This window comes from Apis florea, unplaced genomic scaffold, assembly GCF_048593485.1.
Source record: "Apis florea isolate Af1SG1 unplaced genomic scaffold, ASM4859348v1 contig_3367_pilon, whole genome shotgun sequence".
In the NCBI taxonomy this organism is placed as follows: domain Eukaryota; kingdom Metazoa; phylum Arthropoda; class Insecta; order Hymenoptera; family Apidae; genus Apis; species Apis florea.
Window position 1 is genome coordinate 3,309,449 of NW_028256746.1, and position 18,907 is coordinate 3,328,355.

Consider the following 18,907-nt stretch of genomic DNA (forward strand, 5'->3'; position numbering starts at 1 on the left):
CAACGTTATCGCGATCCTCGAGCGGAGGGAATCGATTTTAATGAGAACTCACGGCAAATTTGGCCGGGGATAGATAAACGAGGTGTTTAGGTGAATTTGTTGCTTCTAAAGTGAAATGGATAGGATCTTTCGTAGATGTACAATTGGAAACTTAATGGAAGTTATCCGAAAAGATTAATGGAAAAGGAGGAGGTGGAATTCCGCGAGAAGTTTTATCCGGGAGGGGAAACGAACGATTTTTCCTTTTACCTTCTTTTTTTTTTTTCACCTAATAACTATATATTTAAAGTATGCTTGAACTATGTTTATCGATGAAAGTATATAATAGCTCGTTTTCCATTACAGGTCTCGAGGAGTACAGGGATATTATCGCACTTTGTCAATCTAAACATAGTTATACCAGAAGCGTTTATATTAGGGAGCGGCGAGCATCACGTCGACGTAGGATCCATTATAAATCTCGTGTGCATAATAGAAAAGGTGAGAATCGGTTTTTTTCTTTTTTTAATCCCGTTTCATTCATTCCGACGTAATAAAAATTCCATTCTTCAACGTCTCGGAATGATTAATGCAGTCTTATTCAATTTTTTTTCCTCGTACGGTCGTACGAGGTATCACCACTCCCCCCTCCCCTTCTTTTTTCTTTTTCTTTTTTGCCGTTTCTTCGAAACGGGGCAACCACGACCGACCGGCACGTATTGAAAATACCAGTACCGGTATTTCATCGTGCAAAATAATAAAATGTATACGGTGGCGAAAATTTTTCTATCAGCTGCATTGATACCGGTGCAGGAGAAATAATCGTGTCGCTCATATACAGGCCGGTGGGATAAAGGCACGTCACGGCGCAGTCCATCCGCTTAACGAAGGTACATAGAAACGTATAGCTTGCAGTTCGCGGGGAGCATTCAATGTACGGTACCTTCGTACCGTAGCGTAGAGCGGAAAAAAAAAAAAAAAGAAAAAAAAAACCTCTAGCGAAATAGGCACAGCTTAGTCACGAATACAAGAGTGGAAGTGCATTAAAGCGGCGTTGCCGGCCGCCGCTGCAAACTCGACACTATCGGGAAACGAAAATAAAGTGAGGCGCTTTCCCCCTCTCCTACGTCCTTGCCTACGTGTACGCGCATAACGTACGCGCGCACGTAAAAGCGTGGCGCGGTCTTAAATGTTTCAGATGTGAAAGAAAGAAAAAAAAGAAAGAGAGAGAAAAAAGAAAAGAAGAAAGATGGAACGTATCTCTCGTCTAACGCGTTAGACGCGTCTCCTTCTCTCCGCTGCCGATGCCGAATAAATGCGTCTAAGAAAAATTCTTGCCCGGCAAATTGACGGTATTAACTTGGAAAGCGATATGGCTTCAGCGCCCTATAAGAAGATACGGTATTCATAAGTACGTTACATAATATCGTCTTAAGATAATCTCGGGTATTTGAACTCTGTACACCGGGAGAAATGACACCGTGACACCGTGGCAAACGGCGATAGACGGAAACGTTTCAAAACGATCGAACGAAATCGAGAAAACGATTTACGTTTCCCGTGCAGCACGGGATTGAGCAGTGGAGGAGACGCTCCGCGAAATTCGGTACAAGTGGCTGACTTCGACATTCCTATTTCACTCGACTCACTGTATATAAGGAGCGAGCGTCGCCGTTCGAGTATTTCCATTCCGAGGCCGAGTATCGAATGTGTTTCGACGCGTCCTGCCTTCCGTTTCATTTCGTTTCTTTTTCGCGATGCAAAAACGATACGACGAAAAAATCGATCGTTTCGTCAATTATCCCGGTTAGAGTTAATTAAAAAAATTCCAGCCTACGAGGAGATTTTTTTAATATACGATCCGTTCTGAAAAATTAATATGATCCTTGGTGAAAATGAAGGAAGAGTAGTAAAATAAAATTGGGTAAAAATTATGTATCTTTTCTTTTTTTTTTTTTTTTTTTTTTCGTCGAGATCCTCTCCTCTCTCGTTTTGGTTCGACCTAATTCGTGACGTAGTTGTGGCGCGTAATTATTAGCCGATTTTGATACTTAATGATGCCAATTTAACGGATCACTATTACGAGAGGATTAAAGGTAAATGAGATAGTTATGGAACAAATAGTTACGAAAATAATTTTCCTTGAATTATTATTTACGTTTGATAATGATATATTTTTAAACGATCCTCATTCGACGAATATAATAAATTTTCACGTGTTTTGTTTCAAAATCGGAAGAAATTATTTTAATTAACGGCAGAAAAATATACACGTACGTTATATATAAGAAGAAGGAATATAATTTCAGAACGATCGTTTCACGTCGAGGATTTATTTTTACGGTTTCAGAGTCCAACACCGCCGCAATACGTTTTCTGGTATCATAATAATCGAATGATAAATTACGACACTACGCGAGGCAGCAGCGTAACCGTACAAACCGATTCCAGCTCGACTCAAAGTCGACTGACGATTCGCCAAGCGGTTGAATCGGACACAGGCAATTATACGTGCAGCGCCTCGAATACCAAACCGGCATCCATCTATGTCTTTGTCACAGAAGGTAAAAATATTCATTTAATAATTCCTCCTCTGATTCTGTTTTCTCCTTAATGAAAAAAAAAAAAAAAAAATAGAAACAAACATTCCTGTTTTCGACGCAAAACAACTTTTATGCAAGATTCAGTAAATAATAAGATTTTTCCTTCTTTTCATTTCGATTAAATTGAAATTGTTGCGACTGTAAAAAATCGAATCGCTAATTGGATGATCGTTTCAGGTGACAAAATGGCAGCCATACAGCGGCGCAAGACGTCGGCCGCGAAGAAAAATTTCTGTGAATTGCTAGTACTAATTGTCACCATTGCGATAGAGGTCGTTTTAACGCGATAAGCGTTTCTCTTCGATATGTCCATTATTATTATTACCGTTACTTCCGTTTGTGATAGATAGGCTACTATTTCTGCGATTTTAACCCCTTCTCTATTCATTCTCCTTCTTTCCCTTTTGAAAGCTGAACATCGTCGTATCCCGTCGTACAACCGAGCATCTTATTTTTCTCCGCATTTTTCAACACCATTTCTTCTCTTTCGTTTCGTCTCTTTTATAATTTTTCAATCTCCATGCCATCGTTATTCTCCCACTCCTTCTTTTCATTCTCCCTCTTTCATTTCTCCCTTCCGTTCAAATTAACCGCGTTCGTACAATCTCGTTAAGTCTTGTCAACCCGTGTCATCTTCATCCTATAATATTTTCTTTTCGATCGTCGAAACCGAAGCCGCCGGTGGCTTGAATTTATTTCGACATACGAGATTTTCATGGTGGATCGTTCTTGCGTGTGTCCACGTGTTCTCTTCGACGTGCGGCTGATATTGTAGAAAAAAAAAAAAAGAAGAAGAAAAAAAGAAGAGGAAAAAAAGATCTTCATCGGTAATCACAATTTCTCTCTCTTTCTCTTTCGCTCCTCTCCCTTGTCCATTCTGTATCCTTCGAGTTTCCCTCTATCCCAAGTAGAATTTGTCCGTTTTAATTTGAAACTAATACACGTAGTATTTCCTTCCCGCCACGAAAAAAGTATTTCGAAACGAAAATGAGAGAACCAAACGCGAGATGCGTATGCGCCATACGCGAACGCTGTCTCAGTTTCAATCATCCAGGAAGAATGAATAAGAATCGATAAGTGCAATAAAAATTTATAAGTATACGTTTAAATAAATAAAGAAACGAATCGTATTGAAGTAGCGCGTCTCTATCTTTGTTCGTTGTAAAACTTTTTTTTTTTCTTTTCTTCAATACCTGATACCGACTTTTTAATTATCTTAATTATCTCTATTAAACTACGTGAAAAGAAAAGGAAAAAAAAAAGGGAAAAAAAAAGAAGAAAAAAAAAATAAATAAAAAGAAACGAAATCTGTGATCGCGTCAGTTTTTATATACATATATACATACATATATATATATATATAGCCGTTTTACAGATTCGCTGTAAGATTATTTTTTTTCAAGCGAAAAATTCCAATTGAAGTCTTATTATTCGATGATCGGCGGGCACACGCGTGGATCTCTCGGGGAGAAAGGAATGGATTAATTGTAATCGCGATATTTTTCGAAAAGCAATACGAATCCTTGCGTCACGTCGATTTAGCTTTGAAAAAAAAGAAGAAAAAAGAAAAGAAAAAGCGACGATCACGATAGAAATCTTCCCGGATTCCGTTTCAAATATAGACGTGCAGAGCAACACGTTGCTACGTCGTGGCAGTTTTCCACGGCAGTTTCGCGTGGCTCTCGTCACGAAACAAACACGAATTAATCACGAGAGCGTATCGATGTATTCGAAGTTCAAAATTTCGACGGTTTTACGACGAGCATCGAAACGAATACGCGGAACGTATTTTCTAACAAACCCCTTCGCCTCTCCTTCGATCCTCGTATCATTCACACGCGTTTCCTTGTTTGATTAATCATCGCAAGAGACGTTTCAATTTTCAACGTTTCATAGTGCGCAATAATATCGTAGATCCGCGTAAAAAGATCGATATTTCTTCCTACTTGTGCATTTCTTATCTCCACCTCTCTAATTAATATCGTTGTTATACACAAAAGTGGATAAATTGTACGTAAACATTGGAAGATCGACATTGAATTTATTCTTAAATAATTTACACCGTTCTCGAAATGTTTCGTCTCGAATTTTTATTCGAAACCGAGATGTGAATGAAATATATATTATTATGATACGACAGGTAATACCGAATATTGTTCCGAATTTTCGTTTCAATGCTGATACATAAAAGAAAACCATCGAAAATTTTGTACTTTCGATACGAATTTAACCCCGAAAACTGGAACTTCGCATAAACGATTGTACGACACGTATGTATTTTCAATTGTCCTAGCGTTTAAAATAAGTCGAGGATTAAAAGAAATATTATATTGACGATGATATGAAAAGAAACAGATTTTTTTTTTTCTCTACACAATTTATCAATCAATCTTTCGACTATCCGTAGGAATTGTTGTTGTATTATTATCGACATTTCGTCTGCATTTGATAATCATTTGAAACGATTTGTTCACGTATTGTGAAAAAAAAAAAGCAAGTCTTTGTTTTCGATTAAAAAGGAAAGGAGAAGAAGGAAGGGAGGAGAGAAAGGAGAATGGAAAATCGCGAAAATAGAAGAGAACTTAAATGCGGACGAAAGGTTAAAAAAAAAACAGGGATCAAACGACAAAGTATTATAGACGTAAGAAATGTAAAGGGAGATGTGCTCGTGTAAAATCCAGAAGCTGCCATTACCGTTCGACGTAGCAAAATCTTCGGATTGATCGTTTCATAATATTTTCGATTTTACGACTGTTCGAGACAGATCTGCGTATATTAGGTATATTAGAAAACTCTGAATTATTACGTATATATAACGAAGTTTTCTTATTCCAAGTGAACGATTATTCCATGTGAACAGGATCGCGTGCGTGTCGCGTGACACCGCTATCGATTGAACAGAGAAACGTAGAGAATGAAAACGGGGAGGAGGGGAGGGTCTAAGAAAAAAAGGAGGGGAAGTATAATAAAAGAAGCCATGAGACACGAAACTCGATTCGATCGATTCATTTACTCGCTTCCTTGCTTTCACGTTGTTTGACCCATCGTCGTAAAAACTGTGTTTGCAAACGAAAAATGATATTTTCATCCGATAAAAATTTTTTCTCCACTTCCCTTAAGTTAAGTTGGTTTAAGAAAATACACGTCCCTCGACGATTGAGCATCGTTTTCGCATCGATATATAATTAATAAGGGAAGAAAAATAACCGATCAATAATTATATATTTAACAATTCGGATCACTATTTATACGAAATTAAATAATATTAAAGAAGAAACGATGTTGTACGCGTTGGAAAAAATGAATAAACCTTCGAACACTCTTCGGTAAAACTTTTGTCTAGAACCTTCTAGAGAATAAATGAATAAGATAAATAACATAAAATAACACAAATGCAAGAGAAAGAGAGAGTGAGAAAAAGATATATTGAAAACGATTTGATCTCTTTTGAAATAAGTAACAAATTTAATAGAGAATGTAAGATCGATAGGATATAATAAATAATAAGACTTTAATACACTCGAAATAATTTGGATCGTAATTTTACGCATATGTCGCGTAATGTCTGCGTGTAACATCTCGAATCTTGAGGCATCGATAGATATGTATCTGCCATAGAAAATCTCTGTGTAATTTCAACACCATGCATATAATGATGTTTTGTAACTTCTAAGTTCGTTGTGTAACGAAAAAAAAAAAAAAAAAGGACACTTTATCGATATATCAATATCGATCGTTTGATCCTTTTAATTTCGTAATATTTTGCGTAACTCGAGAAACATAAAACACAAAAATACACAAACACACGATACAAACGTATACAAACGGTGAATGAAAAAAAAGAAAAAAAGAAATACTTTCTTACGTTGATCGACATTTTCTTTCTACGCCCGCCTTCTTACGAACATTTGTGTCCTTTTATTTCGAACATTTATTCATAAATCCGTTGGAACCGAATTTTAATAAAATCCACAATATAAAACATCGATTTTTTGGTGTCTGTATTATGCTCCGTTGAATTTTCATATTCACCGCAACAATAAAAAAAAAATTGAACGAGGAGGAAGAGGGAAAGAGAGAATAAAAGAATGGAAGATGGGAAAAATTATGAAAGAAAATATAAAAGTAATATTTCTGAACCGTGTAGTTAATTGTCTTCGTTAAGGTCTCGATGACAATATCTTTTAGTTCTGTAATAAATCATCAAAGTCTACACGTGCGTGTACGTGCGTGCGTGGTTGCATGCGTGTAATATAAGTCTGATTATTATAAAAGACCAACTACGTCGTCCTAATAATAAAATAAATACAGCTCGTTTGTAGATGGTTCACAATCAAAAAAAAAAAAAAAAAAAAAAGATTTTGCGTGTATAAGCGGAAAACGTATATATGAATTATATAAATATATAAATATATTGTGAAACGTAAGAAAAATATCGAATGTAAAAGGAATAATTAGACGAGAAAAAGTTGATTGTCGATAAATTTATCTTGAAAATTTTTCTGTATCTCGAAGATATAGCACGTGAGAAGATGAAACATGTTGATCAAATACTGCTTATTGCTTCATGATCGGTCGTTGCAATAAGTATTTGTGATAAATTGTTTCGTTAGAATCATTTAAAAAGGAGAAATTTATTCGGCATATTTGAAACGGTGCAAAACGATTTTTCTAGATTATGTCAAATTAAATAAAACCGATCAATAAACTTATAGTAAATCTCGTTTCGGGCGATATACTTTCGTTCATTCATAAATCAATATAAAGAAAAAGCTGCAAATTTTCTGTCGGTTTTACTTTTCTTTGATATTCATTGCAAAAGAAAAATGAAACAAAAAAAAAAGGAAAAAATATGATCCCTATATATTCGATAACTTTCCTTGTGATTTGACAAAACACTAAAAATGATTTCCTTTAAAGAAAAATTTCAATGAATCTTAAAATTAGAATCGTTAGCCGATGTAGCATTCATTGGTACCGAGAAATTTCTTAATTCAAAGATCCCGGATTCTTTAAATCTAGATTCAAAAAGATCGTCTTTATCTTCAAAAAAAGAAAGAAAAAAATAATGAAAATTAATCAATTGATCAGTTTTTGATTGTTCTTTTCTAGATTGTGAGAAAACATGATTGATAAAAAAAATAACGGGTAGAGATTTTAAAAGATTTTAAATTACACCATTATCCTTGCATCCTCTGCAACATTTTTCTTACATTTCAAGGGACACGAGCGTTCTTGGTTAAGCACATATGATTTATCCTTCAAGAAAAAAAGGTGAGCTCATTATTTTTTCTTTACACAAACGATTCATATAAAAAAAATTTTATAAATTATAGTACTTGGAAAAACATAAAACAAACTTAAACATTTTTATTTCGGTGAATAATTAAAAGTACATATGTATATGTGTGCAAGTTAGAAAAAATCATATCAGAAATATAATAATTAAATATTTAAAATTAAAATTTTTCAATGTAATTGAATAATCAATAACAAGATGAAAATTTCTTATAATTTAATTTTAATAATATTAATTGGAGAGTGAAAAATGCAATACTAAAAAAAAAAAATAGAGTAATTTTAAAATATCAATAATTACAAATGGTTAAAATTAAAATATATAAAAATTTTAAAATTAAACAAAATTAAATAAAATTAAACTTTGAAAAACACAAAATACATTAAAAACTTGTAATAAAAATATAAATTGAATAAAATCCAAAAGCTTTAAAAAGAAATTCAAAGTTTATTACAAGATTGAATATATGAATATATTTATACATATAATTATATAATACATTTTTAATTTTCATACATTAAATATATATTATAAATTAAAAACCTGAGTTTTAAAATTTTTTACTAAAATATAAAATTAATAAATATAAAATTAAAAGCAAAAAATATTAAGCTAATAATTTTAAACTATTTTTTAACTATATTCAACTTTCATTTAATTCAATGATAACTGCCAACAAATTAATTTTTTTGAACTCTTTAAAATTTAATGAATATCATATAATAAAAATACAAAAAAGTCTAACAAAAAATATAGATTTATCTATTATTCATTGATATTAATCCAGAAAAGTTCAATATCTCAAACATTTAAATAATAATAAATACAATGTGTAAAATATTGAATATGCATCATTAAATATGCATCTTTATTAATTTTTTCTGAAATGAAATGAAAAAATGCAAGAAGTAGATATTAAAAAATGTGCTTTTATATAATTACTTATGAACGATGTTAATAAAATCTCTCTCTTTTGTGTAATTATGCAATATAGATTATTGTATGATAAATAGATTTAAAAATTATTAATAATTATTCTACAAATTCTGGGAAATACAATATATGATTTATTAATATTAAAATTATGAATAATAATATATTTTAAATTAATTCTTAATAAGAAGTTAAGAACTTAAATAATAAATTTCATTTAATATATAATAATATATAATCATAATTCTTTCAGTAAATTATTTTTATTCTTTTTAGTTCTTATCTTTGGCAGATGAATGATTCAATGATTCTATTAGATATTATTATAAATATCTAATCAGATCAAATATAATTATTTAATTTCAAAGCTTTTTTAAACATAATCATGTAATTTATTAAATTTATGTATTAATTTATTAAACAAATATTGTAAAGTGATTTGATATTATGTAATATATACCCATTTATATATAAAAATCTTATAAACTATTCTAATTTATAATAATTTTTTACTTAAATATTATTCTTAAATGAAAAATAATAATTTGGAATAAAAAAATTTTTTATAGTTACAAATTTCGCTGTTCATATCATTTAATTGTAATTGTTTTTTTTCAAATTTCAATTTTTTCAATTTTTCAAGTTCTAGTAAAATTATTTAAATGTTTTAAATGACTTATTCATTATATTCACATGCATTGTGCATAAAATCGTTGTAAACAAAATATTTCATAAAATGTAATAAATTTTCAAAAATATAAAATTTCTTAAAGAAGAATATAATTCTAAGTATTATTATATTGTAATTAATATTCTTAATTATTAATAATATAATTAAAATATGTAGTAATATAATTGAAATAGATTGAATTTCGAATTCTACATCATAATTTTTCAACATTTTTATGTACATGAATATTCTAATATTTGTTATAAATAATTTACATATACATTTTTTATAAAATTTTCCATTTCGTGTAAGTATATATACATATATATACACTTATATATATATATTTTTTTATTTCTATTATTTCAAAAATGCACATAATGCAGATAATCTTAAATTATCTCATTTATCATGAATCTCATTTTTTGAATACAAAGCATATACTTTTAAAAAAACATTTATATTTATAATATATGTAAAATGAATAGAATAGAGCTTATATATATAACAAATTATAATAAATCTATAAAAGAAATCAATAAGCGTCAATATCTTAATTATTATTATATATAAAATAATTTAAAAAAAAATTATATGAAAAATAATTACTTTTTACTATAAAGCATAAATAGTGATTATATAATGATTATAGCATATATATTAATTTTTATACTTTGAGAATATTAAATAACACAAATTAACTTTATATGAAGCTCTTTTGTAATTAATAATACAATTCTTTCTTTCAGATAACATATATAAATCTAGATAACAAAAAATATATATTTTACAATACCATTACATTGCTATGATTTTAAATAGATAATTGTTATCTTCATATAGATTACATAGTAATCTTTGCAATGAAAAGTATAAAATTGCTTCACTCTTCTCGTAAAACCGTTAAACATTTTTTGAGCAATTCCGCATGTGCCTACAAACAAAAATATTTTTACAACAATGAACAATTATATAAAAAAAAATGAAAATGAAAGATAAAAATAATGAAAGAAATATGAAAACATCTTTACTTTTGCATGTTTTATTTCAAGTTCTGTTAATTCAATCAGATTCTTTCTAAATGCAGTTACTCTTCTCGTTTTAAAATCCATTAGCTCTATAATATAAATTAAAATATTATTTATGACCATTTATTAAATAAATTGGAAAAATATGTATAAAATATATTATTTTTTACCTTCTTTTCCTTTTTCTGACATTTGCTCAAATTTTTCACAGGCTTCTGTTTGAGCTTGTTCCGCCTAAATTAACAAAATCGAAAATAATTATAAATAAATAATATTATTAATTTTAACAACTATTTTGCATCAATACAGATTTTTTTTATTCTTTTATTAGAGTATCTCTATCACGAGATACTTTATACAAAATAATAAAAATAATAAAAAACATGCAATTATTTTAATTATAATATTATTTATATTTTTCACAATTTTATTATAAAATATATACTTTCAACATTTGGTATTTTTTTCCTTTTTTTATCTTTTTTTTATAAAATTTTTAGATATTTTAATTTTTTTACTTGAAATTAAATAAAATCGATATAATAAAAAGAAATATTCATGCAAATCTATTTCATGCATGTTTAATGAAATAATAATCTAAAATTTACGATTTCAATTACAATTTTCAATTTCTCTTTCTTCCTTTAATATATAATAATTATATCATCCTATGAAAATATTATTGTTTACAAAAAAGCGCATTATGCAATTTATAAAATATTTTATAGTTCCAATAAACATTGTTATATATATAATTTTTAAAATAAAAAATATTTAAAACAATTATATACTACAAGGCGGCAAACATAAGAATGGAGAAAAACACACCTCAGCAACCTCCACTGCCTTGATAAGCAAAAAAATTAAATTTATAGTTAGATGCTAATAGTATATTACATAGTATATATATATATTTTTTTTAAGAAAATATATAATGAATATATATATATATATATATATATATATATATATATATATATATATATACCATTTATTATTAATGTTACAATATTATAAATAACATACTTACAGCATGAACATCTTTATTTTTGGCACGAGCTTTTTCAAGAGCACGATTCGCAGATTCATATGCATGCAGAGCTTTTAATCTCCTAAACAAAAGTCGTTTAGCTGCGGCTGTATCTCTCATGTAATAACGTAATGTATCTGATAATTTTAAATCTTCGTCAGATGCTACCCGTCCCTCTACTTTCTATTAAATTTTAATATTAAAAATATAAATATGAATAAAAGAATGAAATAAATTGAATTGTAAAAAATCTTACCCTTAATTTCTCAAACATTTCTGCAATTTTTGTTAAAAATCTCTCCAATTTACCAGTATCAGTTGTAGCTAACTGCAAAAGATTTGTGGAAATTTTAATATATGAATCTGCTACATCTTTATGTTTGGTTGTCTGTCGATCTGCGCGAATTGTTGCTTCTTTTAAATTATGATGATAAGTTTGTAAAAAAGACATTTCTTGATCAAAGAAATCATTTACATCTTTTACTGTCGCAGATAAGTAATATTCATCTGTAGTAGTAGAAAAAGATTTTACTAAACCACCAAACATTTCCATTTTATTTTTTCCTGAAAAAACAAAATATCTATATTTTTTATTTATATTATACAAATATAAATTTAATAATAAATTTTGATAAATTTTATAAAATAAAATCCTTCTTAAGAAAAATGAGTTTTTTTTTTACCTCTTACACAAAGATCTTGATCATATTCCAGAAATACTCTTAAATTATGATCATTACGAAAAACTGGATGATGTGCTAATCTAGTTAAAAACATTTCATGCATAGCAACAGTTTTTTTAAATGTTGCCAAATATTCACTGTAAAAAAAAAATGATATCAATATATCAATATATATTTACATATTATATGTAAAATGTATTTATATTAAATATATTTTAAATTACATATATTTTAAAGTTATTGTATATAACTTACGCTTCCAATTCTTGTTTCATTTTATTAAATTCTTCACGTGTCATATTACCTTCACCCTCTCCAAGTTTTTGTAATTTTTCACGAGATGCATCAAAATCTGGTCGTGGTGGACAAGGAGGAATCTAAAAATATATATATTTTTCTACATATTATTAAAAATTGTAATTATGTACTTAGTATAAAAAATAATTAATATACATACAATATATCCAGCATATTCTTCATTTTCTTCAAATCGGTCATGTAACCAAACAAATTCTTCATGTTGTCTTACAACTAAGTTATCTGGTTTTTGAAATTCCGGTAATGTAGTTGTTGTATGTACAGTAAATTTTACTTTATCTTTTTCACTAAGAGCATCTGAAATATCCACCTGTAATGACTTATCAGAAAGGTCTACATTGTCAGCATGAATTGTCTGTAAATATAAATGAATAAAATTAGAATTAAAAATAAAAATTATTAATATTTAAAAAATAAAACATAAACAATAAATTTATATATAAAAAAAATTAAATTTTCTATTAAATGTTATTTATAAAGAATATTAAAAAGAAAATTTAAATACCTTTTTAGCAGGAACGTTATTTAAAATGTCGGCAGTATCACATATGCCGTCCTGAAACATTTTATTTAATTAAAAACTGTGTAGAAAATATTTATAACAAAATAAAATTTAAACTGCACAGTATTAAATTCGTTGAAAAGGCAGATCGGTGGATAAGTGATAACAGGTTCCACCTACCATCATGGCGTCCAAGCGTCTCTGACACGTTCTCAATTTTATAGCATTCAACTATAAGAATTAAACTGATAACAATTTTAATTGTACAGTTTAAAAATTCATTTTATACATTTAAATGAAATTATTTTCTTTTTATTTATATGTATATATACTTATATATATATATATAAAATATATATTATTTTCATCAATATAAAATTTATTATTAATAAAATGCACAATCGATTTAAAAATATCAAAATGTGATAAATATTTAAAATATATATTGTTAAATCAATTGTATTAAAAATACAATGAAATATAATAAAATTTAAAAATAAAATGATGTTTTAATAAATTTAAAATTAATTTCTTATTATCAATTATATAAATAATACGTATTATTAAATCTTTATTAAAATACAAGTATAATTTATCTATTTATAATAATTTTACATTTCGTAAAAAATAAATATATTAAATATATTAATTCAAAATTTCTTGTATTTTGTTAAATATTGAGATTTCTATTTTATACTTACAGATACAATATTTTTATGTTCACAAATCTATCAAATTTTATAAATCATTCATAATATAATAATATATGTATATATTTTTTATAATATATTATGAAATATATATTGCTTTTTATATTTTTTACTTATATTATATATTTGAAAGATGATTTATTTTACAATTTTCTTATTAAATAATTATTCATATAGTTTATGTATCGAACTCTGATCTACATAAGTAAGTACGTATATAATCTACATTATCAATAATTTATTTTAAAACTACGTGTATGTTAGTTCCAATCAATATTTTTATCATAAATTTATTTATATTATTATAATTTTTTTTATATAAATTTGAAGTACATATTACTTATTTATAGTACATTGTTCTTCGTATGTAAGATTATATTGCATACTACAATTTCAATTTTTTTTAGAGAATGTATTATAATTAATTACTTTTACATTATAAATATATATATATGTGTATATTATTTTAATATTTTTTAGTTTGTTTTAATATTTTTTTCTACATTTGCTTGATATATGTATAATTTTTGATATCCTTCTATTTATTTAGGTTATAATAAAAAATACGTAAAACGTTTAAATATTCGTCGTTTATATAATTATATAATATTTATGTAAAATTTTAATATTAAAAAATATTCTTATTATTATAAGAAGACATTCTATTAATTAAATAAAATTGGAATTTTTTAAAAATAAAATCAATTAATTTTTTTGTTTTACGTTAAATTTATTATGAATGATTCTAATTATTTCAAATATTATTTTATATATGTTACACATAAATTTATTATATATTATCTATATCATTATTTTTTCAAAGTAACATTTCAACAATGAAGGATCAATATGATAAATTATCATGGAAAGGTAAGTTATAAAAGATATAATTTAATAAATAAATAATTTTTTAGAATTAAATTTATTAAAATTATTAAATTTTTTTTTTTATTTTATTATATATAGAAGTACGAGATCTGTTTAGAACATGGAGAGAAGATAGTGAAAGACGAAGTAAAGATGTAGTTGACTTATGGGAGGCTAAGTTAATGGGAAAAATTGATCATCTTGGCAATGAAAGTATGATAAAGTGATTTTTTCTGAAATGTTTAATAATTAATTATTATTATAATTTATATATATAAATTTCAAATAGAATATCTGGTTTTGGAACAAGTCTGTATAGCAGCATTGGATTGTGATCGTCATTCTTTAGCGGAATATTGCATTAAAATATTAAAGAGAGAATTTCCTAGCAGTTTAAGAGTTCATAAATATCATGCTATGCATCTCGAAGCTTTGGAAATGTAAAATTTATTTGTGATTTAATTATGATATATTGTATATTTATATTATATGATACAAATAAAATAGAAAATATTCCTAGGTATGATGAAGCATTAGAAGTTTTGGATTCTATTATAAAAAGAGATGAAACAAATGCTGCACCAAGAAAAAGACGTATAGCTATATTAAAAGCAAAAAGTCGAATACCAGAAGCTATTAAAGAGCTTACAGAATATTTAAAAAAGTCAGTAATCATAAGTAATTTTGTTTATACTTCTTATTACAATTGTGAATATATCTTTTATCCATTTAGATTTATGAGTGATCAAGAAGCATGGCATGAATTATGTGATTTATATTTACAAGAACAAGAATATTCTAAGGCTGCATTCTGTATGGAAGAACTCATATTGCATAATCCACATAGTCATTTAATTTATCAAAGATATGCAGAAATAAAATATTCTCAGGTAACAAATTATTTGATAACATTTGAAACCTGAATTTTTTTTAAATAATAAATATTTATTTATGTTTAGGGTGGATTTGAAAATATGGAATTAGCAAAAGCATATTTTTGTCAAGCTGCAAGATTGAATCCAAATAATATTAGAGCTTTATATGGTTTATTGTTGGTAAGAAAAAATTTTATTAAAAATATAATATTAAATTTTTTATGAGTTTGAATTTATAGGCATCAAATAATATTGCTACATCACCCAAATGTCCTTCTTCTAAAAAAAAAGATGCAATAAAATTAAGTGAATGGGCAGCTAATCAAATTGAAAAGCAATATCAATCAAAAGTTACAGATGAAAGTATTAAAGCATTAGAAGGATTATTAGGACAATTACAACTTGAAATTTAGATATATAAATTTATATATATGTACATGTTTATAAGTACTGTAACATATGTAAATGTATATGTAACTTCTTATATTTCAATCTATATATATATATAGATATTCATATATATACACACACATATATATATATTTATTGCTCGATATAAATTTCCTTTGATAAATGAATCCTTTAGTGAATCAAGTAAATTGGATTAAGATGTTATTGTGCAAAATAATGAAATATTAGCTAAAAAAATAATTTTAAAAAATTTTTATCATAAATTAATTAATGAAAAAAATTTATTACTTTCCCGATATCTTTTCATTTGAAGATATTAAAAATCGTATTATTATCATTTTTGAGTCTCTTCTGTTATCAAATCTGTAATAAATTTCTGAATATCTTGTCTTATATTTTGAATTGCACATATGATTGTGGGAAAAATAACAATTTTAAAAAAATTATATTTTAAATTATAAATTTAAAAGAAAATAAATATTTGTTCACGTAAAATAATTATAGTCATCTTTTTGGATTTTCTTTATTATTCTGTTCCCAAATTTCTCGTTTCTTTGCTTTTTCTACAGCTTTCTTCATTCGTTTTTCTCTTCTACTTTCATTTCGTAGTGCAAAATATTTTTCTCGGAAATCGATTAAATTAGTAGAAATTATTTCATCTGATTCCTAAAAAAAGAGAAATGAATTAAAATTTTTTTATAATATTTTTACACTTAATTATATAAAATGTTTATTTATACATACCTTTGGATCTTTTACTTTTTTATAAGTTAATAATCTGCGACTAGTATAATTACTAAGTATTTGTTCTGAATTAGCTATTAATTCCAAACATGGATGTGTTGGTAATTGATCTTCTGAATATTGATCTCTAAAAAAATAATGTTCTATATTTTAATTTAAAAAAATATTTGATATATATATATATATAATTTTTGTTGATAAATTAATGTATTTTACCTAAATAAGGGAAACCAACATACTAATCTACTATTTAACTTAAGATGTTTAGCTGCAAAAGTTAATAAATCTTTGTACATTTGAGGTAAATTATAACCAATTTTAGATGGTATATGAGATGAAGCTTGATGTTCTTCTATTACTGGGTTTAATTTAGTTGTACCTATTCTTTCTGTTGCTTCTCTTATACCATAAGGTGCTATAATTAATAAATTAATTAAATTATTTATAATAAGATTCATAAATTAATCTAAAAAACAATTATACTTACGATCAGTAATTATAGCATCTATACACATATCGGAACGCCATAAAGGATAAGAAAAATCTGATACAACTACATCAATGTAATATGATCTTTTTCCATATTGACTCATATTTGTAGCAATATTTTCATCTTTTCCTCGAGTCTGATTAATATTTTTATATAATAATTTGAAATACTTAATAAGTGAAAAACAAATATCTTACCTTTTGTGATATTCTACTAGGCCTTGTACGACCATGGAGCATTAAAAAATCTATATCTGTTCCTAAAGTATATCCCCCAAAATGTGAAGCAGCAACTAATAAAGATCCAGTACCAACAAATGGATCAAGAACAATATCTCCTTTTTGAACTTGAGCTTGATTAGCCATTATTAATGATAATTGAGGATCCATAGATGTATTACCAATAAATTTTCTTGTTTTCAGGGATAATTTTTGAATTAAATTCCTTTGTCCACTTGTAATCTAAAAAATTTGTATAAAGTGATAATACATATACATATATGTATATATATACATAATAGATTGATAACAAATATATATTATAATAATATAAAGATACCAACCCATCTACCAAAGAATAATTCATAAGGTTTTTCAGGAATGTTATTAGGATCTAATCCATAAAATTCTATATAACATAATGTTGTGTCTGGATTATTTAATCTTACTGGTCCCTCTAATGGTAAATAACTGAAAGACTTTTATACAATATTATTTATTTATTTATAAAGATAATTTAGTATAAAAGTTTTTTATAATTTAATTTTAAAAATAATCTATTTTAATTTTATAAATTTATATACTTTAATTATATACTTACATCAATTTTTTTTACTTTTTCATTTTGTGAAAAATGTTTGCAAAATGTTTCAACTATTATTTTAAAAGACTTGTGTGGTCCAGCATATTTATTAATTTCTGATATTGGATAACTTTTTAACTTATTATGCAAATCTTCAATTGTTTTACCATTAGCCCATAATTCTATGCAAAACCGTACAGAGACTGCTCTACTTGAAATTTTGTTTGCAATATTTTCTGAAGGTAAATTAACTATCCAATATGGCTAAAACAAACAATTCATAATATATTTATTTATAAATCATATGAATATAAATATTTGTATTTTCTTACATGTTTTTTTAATTTAGGATAGATATACATATTCATGCCAAACATACTAAGAATAGATTCCATCTCCTAAAAAAAAAGTAAACGTAAATATTTTATGAAAAAAAAAACAAATAAAAATTAAATAAAAAAACTACTTACAGCTTTACGAAAATCAATGTGTTCTTGAGCAAACCAAAATAGATATTTTTTCCATGGATTGTTCATTCTTATTATTTTATATATTATTTCATTTTCATTTAAATTATATTTAAATTTTGATTTTAATTGTGTTAAAAATATATTACATGTATTTTAATATTATAAATTGAAATATTATTTTATAATGCTTTTACATAAATTAATACAATTGGGAAATTGTATAAAAAAAAAGCATTTATAATTGTATTATAAAATTTAATTTATTAATTCATTTATTTTTTTATTAAAAATGTAAGATTTTTAATTTTACTGAAAATTATTATATATTAATTAAATTATAATTATATGCAAATATAAATATTATTTAACATTAAATAATTTAAGATCCATGATCATTAACCAATGTGATCAACACAAAAAGATGCTGTTCATATTATATATACGCGCATGCTTAATCAAAATCATAGATAAATAAAATATAGTGAGTCGATTAT

At 26.2% G+C, this 18,907-nt stretch overlaps 4 protein-coding genes across 21 annotated transcripts in view; 2 read left to right on the forward strand and 2 right to left on the reverse strand.

Moving 5' to 3' along the window:
- dpr12 (defective proboscis extension response 12) overlaps window positions 1-6,570 on the forward strand; it is a 90,465-nt gene extending 83,895 nt beyond the window's left edge. For all 7 annotated transcript variants that reach the window (XM_012489053.3, XM_003695497.4, XM_086912008.1 and 4 more), the window contains exons 5-7: window positions 346-480; window positions 2,330-2,543; window positions 2,760-6,570. In XM_012489053.3, the coding sequence (XP_012344507.1) occupies window positions 346-480; window positions 2,330-2,543; window positions 2,760-2,872 (462 nt within the window). In that variant the 3' untranslated portion in view covers window positions 2,873-6,570. The remainder of the gene's footprint in view (window positions 1-345; window positions 481-2,329; window positions 2,544-2,759) is intronic.
- Window positions 6,571-10,181: 3,611 nt separating this feature from the next.
- Snx6 (sorting nexin 6) lies at window positions 10,182-13,949 on the reverse strand. 5 transcript variants are annotated; one of them, XM_086912013.1, is made up of 11 exons: window positions 13,747-13,949; window positions 13,226-13,276; window positions 13,049-13,099; window positions 12,683-12,898; window positions 12,481-12,602; window positions 12,226-12,362; window positions 11,799-12,106; window positions 11,543-11,725; window positions 10,683-10,746; window positions 10,516-10,601; window positions 10,182-10,418 (listed from the first exon to the last, which is right to left on the reverse strand). In XM_086912013.1, the coding sequence occupies exons 2-11, from the start codon at window positions 13,229-13,231 to the stop codon at window positions 10,368-10,370; spliced, it is 1,224 nt and encodes a 407-aa protein (XP_086768139.1). In that variant the 5' UTR covers window positions 13,232-13,276; window positions 13,747-13,949; the 3' UTR covers window positions 10,182-10,367. The 5 variants fall into 5 exon arrangements, with proteins under 5 accessions (XP_086768139.1, XP_086768140.1, XP_086768137.1 ...); XM_086912014.1 differs by having other exon boundaries at window positions 13,226-13,290; window positions 13,747-13,770; XM_086912011.1 differs by lacking the exon at window positions 13,747-13,949 and adding an exon at window positions 11,341-11,358 and having other exon boundaries at window positions 13,226-13,286.
- Window positions 13,725-16,403, forward strand: LOC100863579 (ER membrane protein complex subunit 2-B). Of its 7 annotated transcripts, none has more exons than XM_086912015.1 (8): window positions 13,725-13,964; window positions 14,579-14,625; window positions 14,722-14,835; window positions 14,912-15,062; window positions 15,143-15,286; window positions 15,356-15,512; window positions 15,582-15,677; window positions 15,737-16,403. In XM_086912015.1, exons 1-8 carry the CDS (start codon window positions 13,936-13,938, stop codon window positions 15,908-15,910), a joined length of 912 nt encoding a protein of 303 aa, XP_086768141.1. In that variant the 5' UTR covers window positions 13,725-13,935; the 3' UTR covers window positions 15,911-16,403. The 7 variants fall into 7 exon arrangements, with proteins under 7 accessions (XP_086768141.1, XP_012344667.2, XP_086768144.1 ...); XM_012489213.2 differs by having other exon boundaries at window positions 13,727-13,960; XM_086912018.1 differs by having other exon boundaries at window positions 13,955-14,010.
- LOC100866392 (tRNA (guanine(10)-N(2))-methyltransferase TRMT11) lies at window positions 16,172-18,870 on the reverse strand. Of its 2 annotated transcripts, none has more exons than XM_012489209.3 (9): window positions 18,414-18,870; window positions 18,276-18,341; window positions 17,962-18,207; window positions 17,705-17,839; window positions 17,340-17,603; window positions 17,140-17,278; window positions 16,869-17,067; window positions 16,653-16,779; window positions 16,172-16,574 (listed from the first exon to the last, which is right to left on the reverse strand). In XM_012489209.3, exons 1-9 carry the CDS (start codon window positions 18,477-18,479, stop codon window positions 16,413-16,415), a joined length of 1,404 nt encoding a protein of 467 aa, XP_012344663.1. In that variant the 5' UTR covers window positions 18,480-18,870; the 3' UTR covers window positions 16,172-16,412. The 2 variants fall into 2 exon arrangements, 1 of the variants encoding a protein (XP_012344663.1); XR_015293306.1 differs by having other exon boundaries at window positions 16,418-16,574; window positions 16,653-16,795; window positions 18,414-18,866.
- Between the last annotated feature and the right edge of the window lie 37 nt (window positions 18,871-18,907).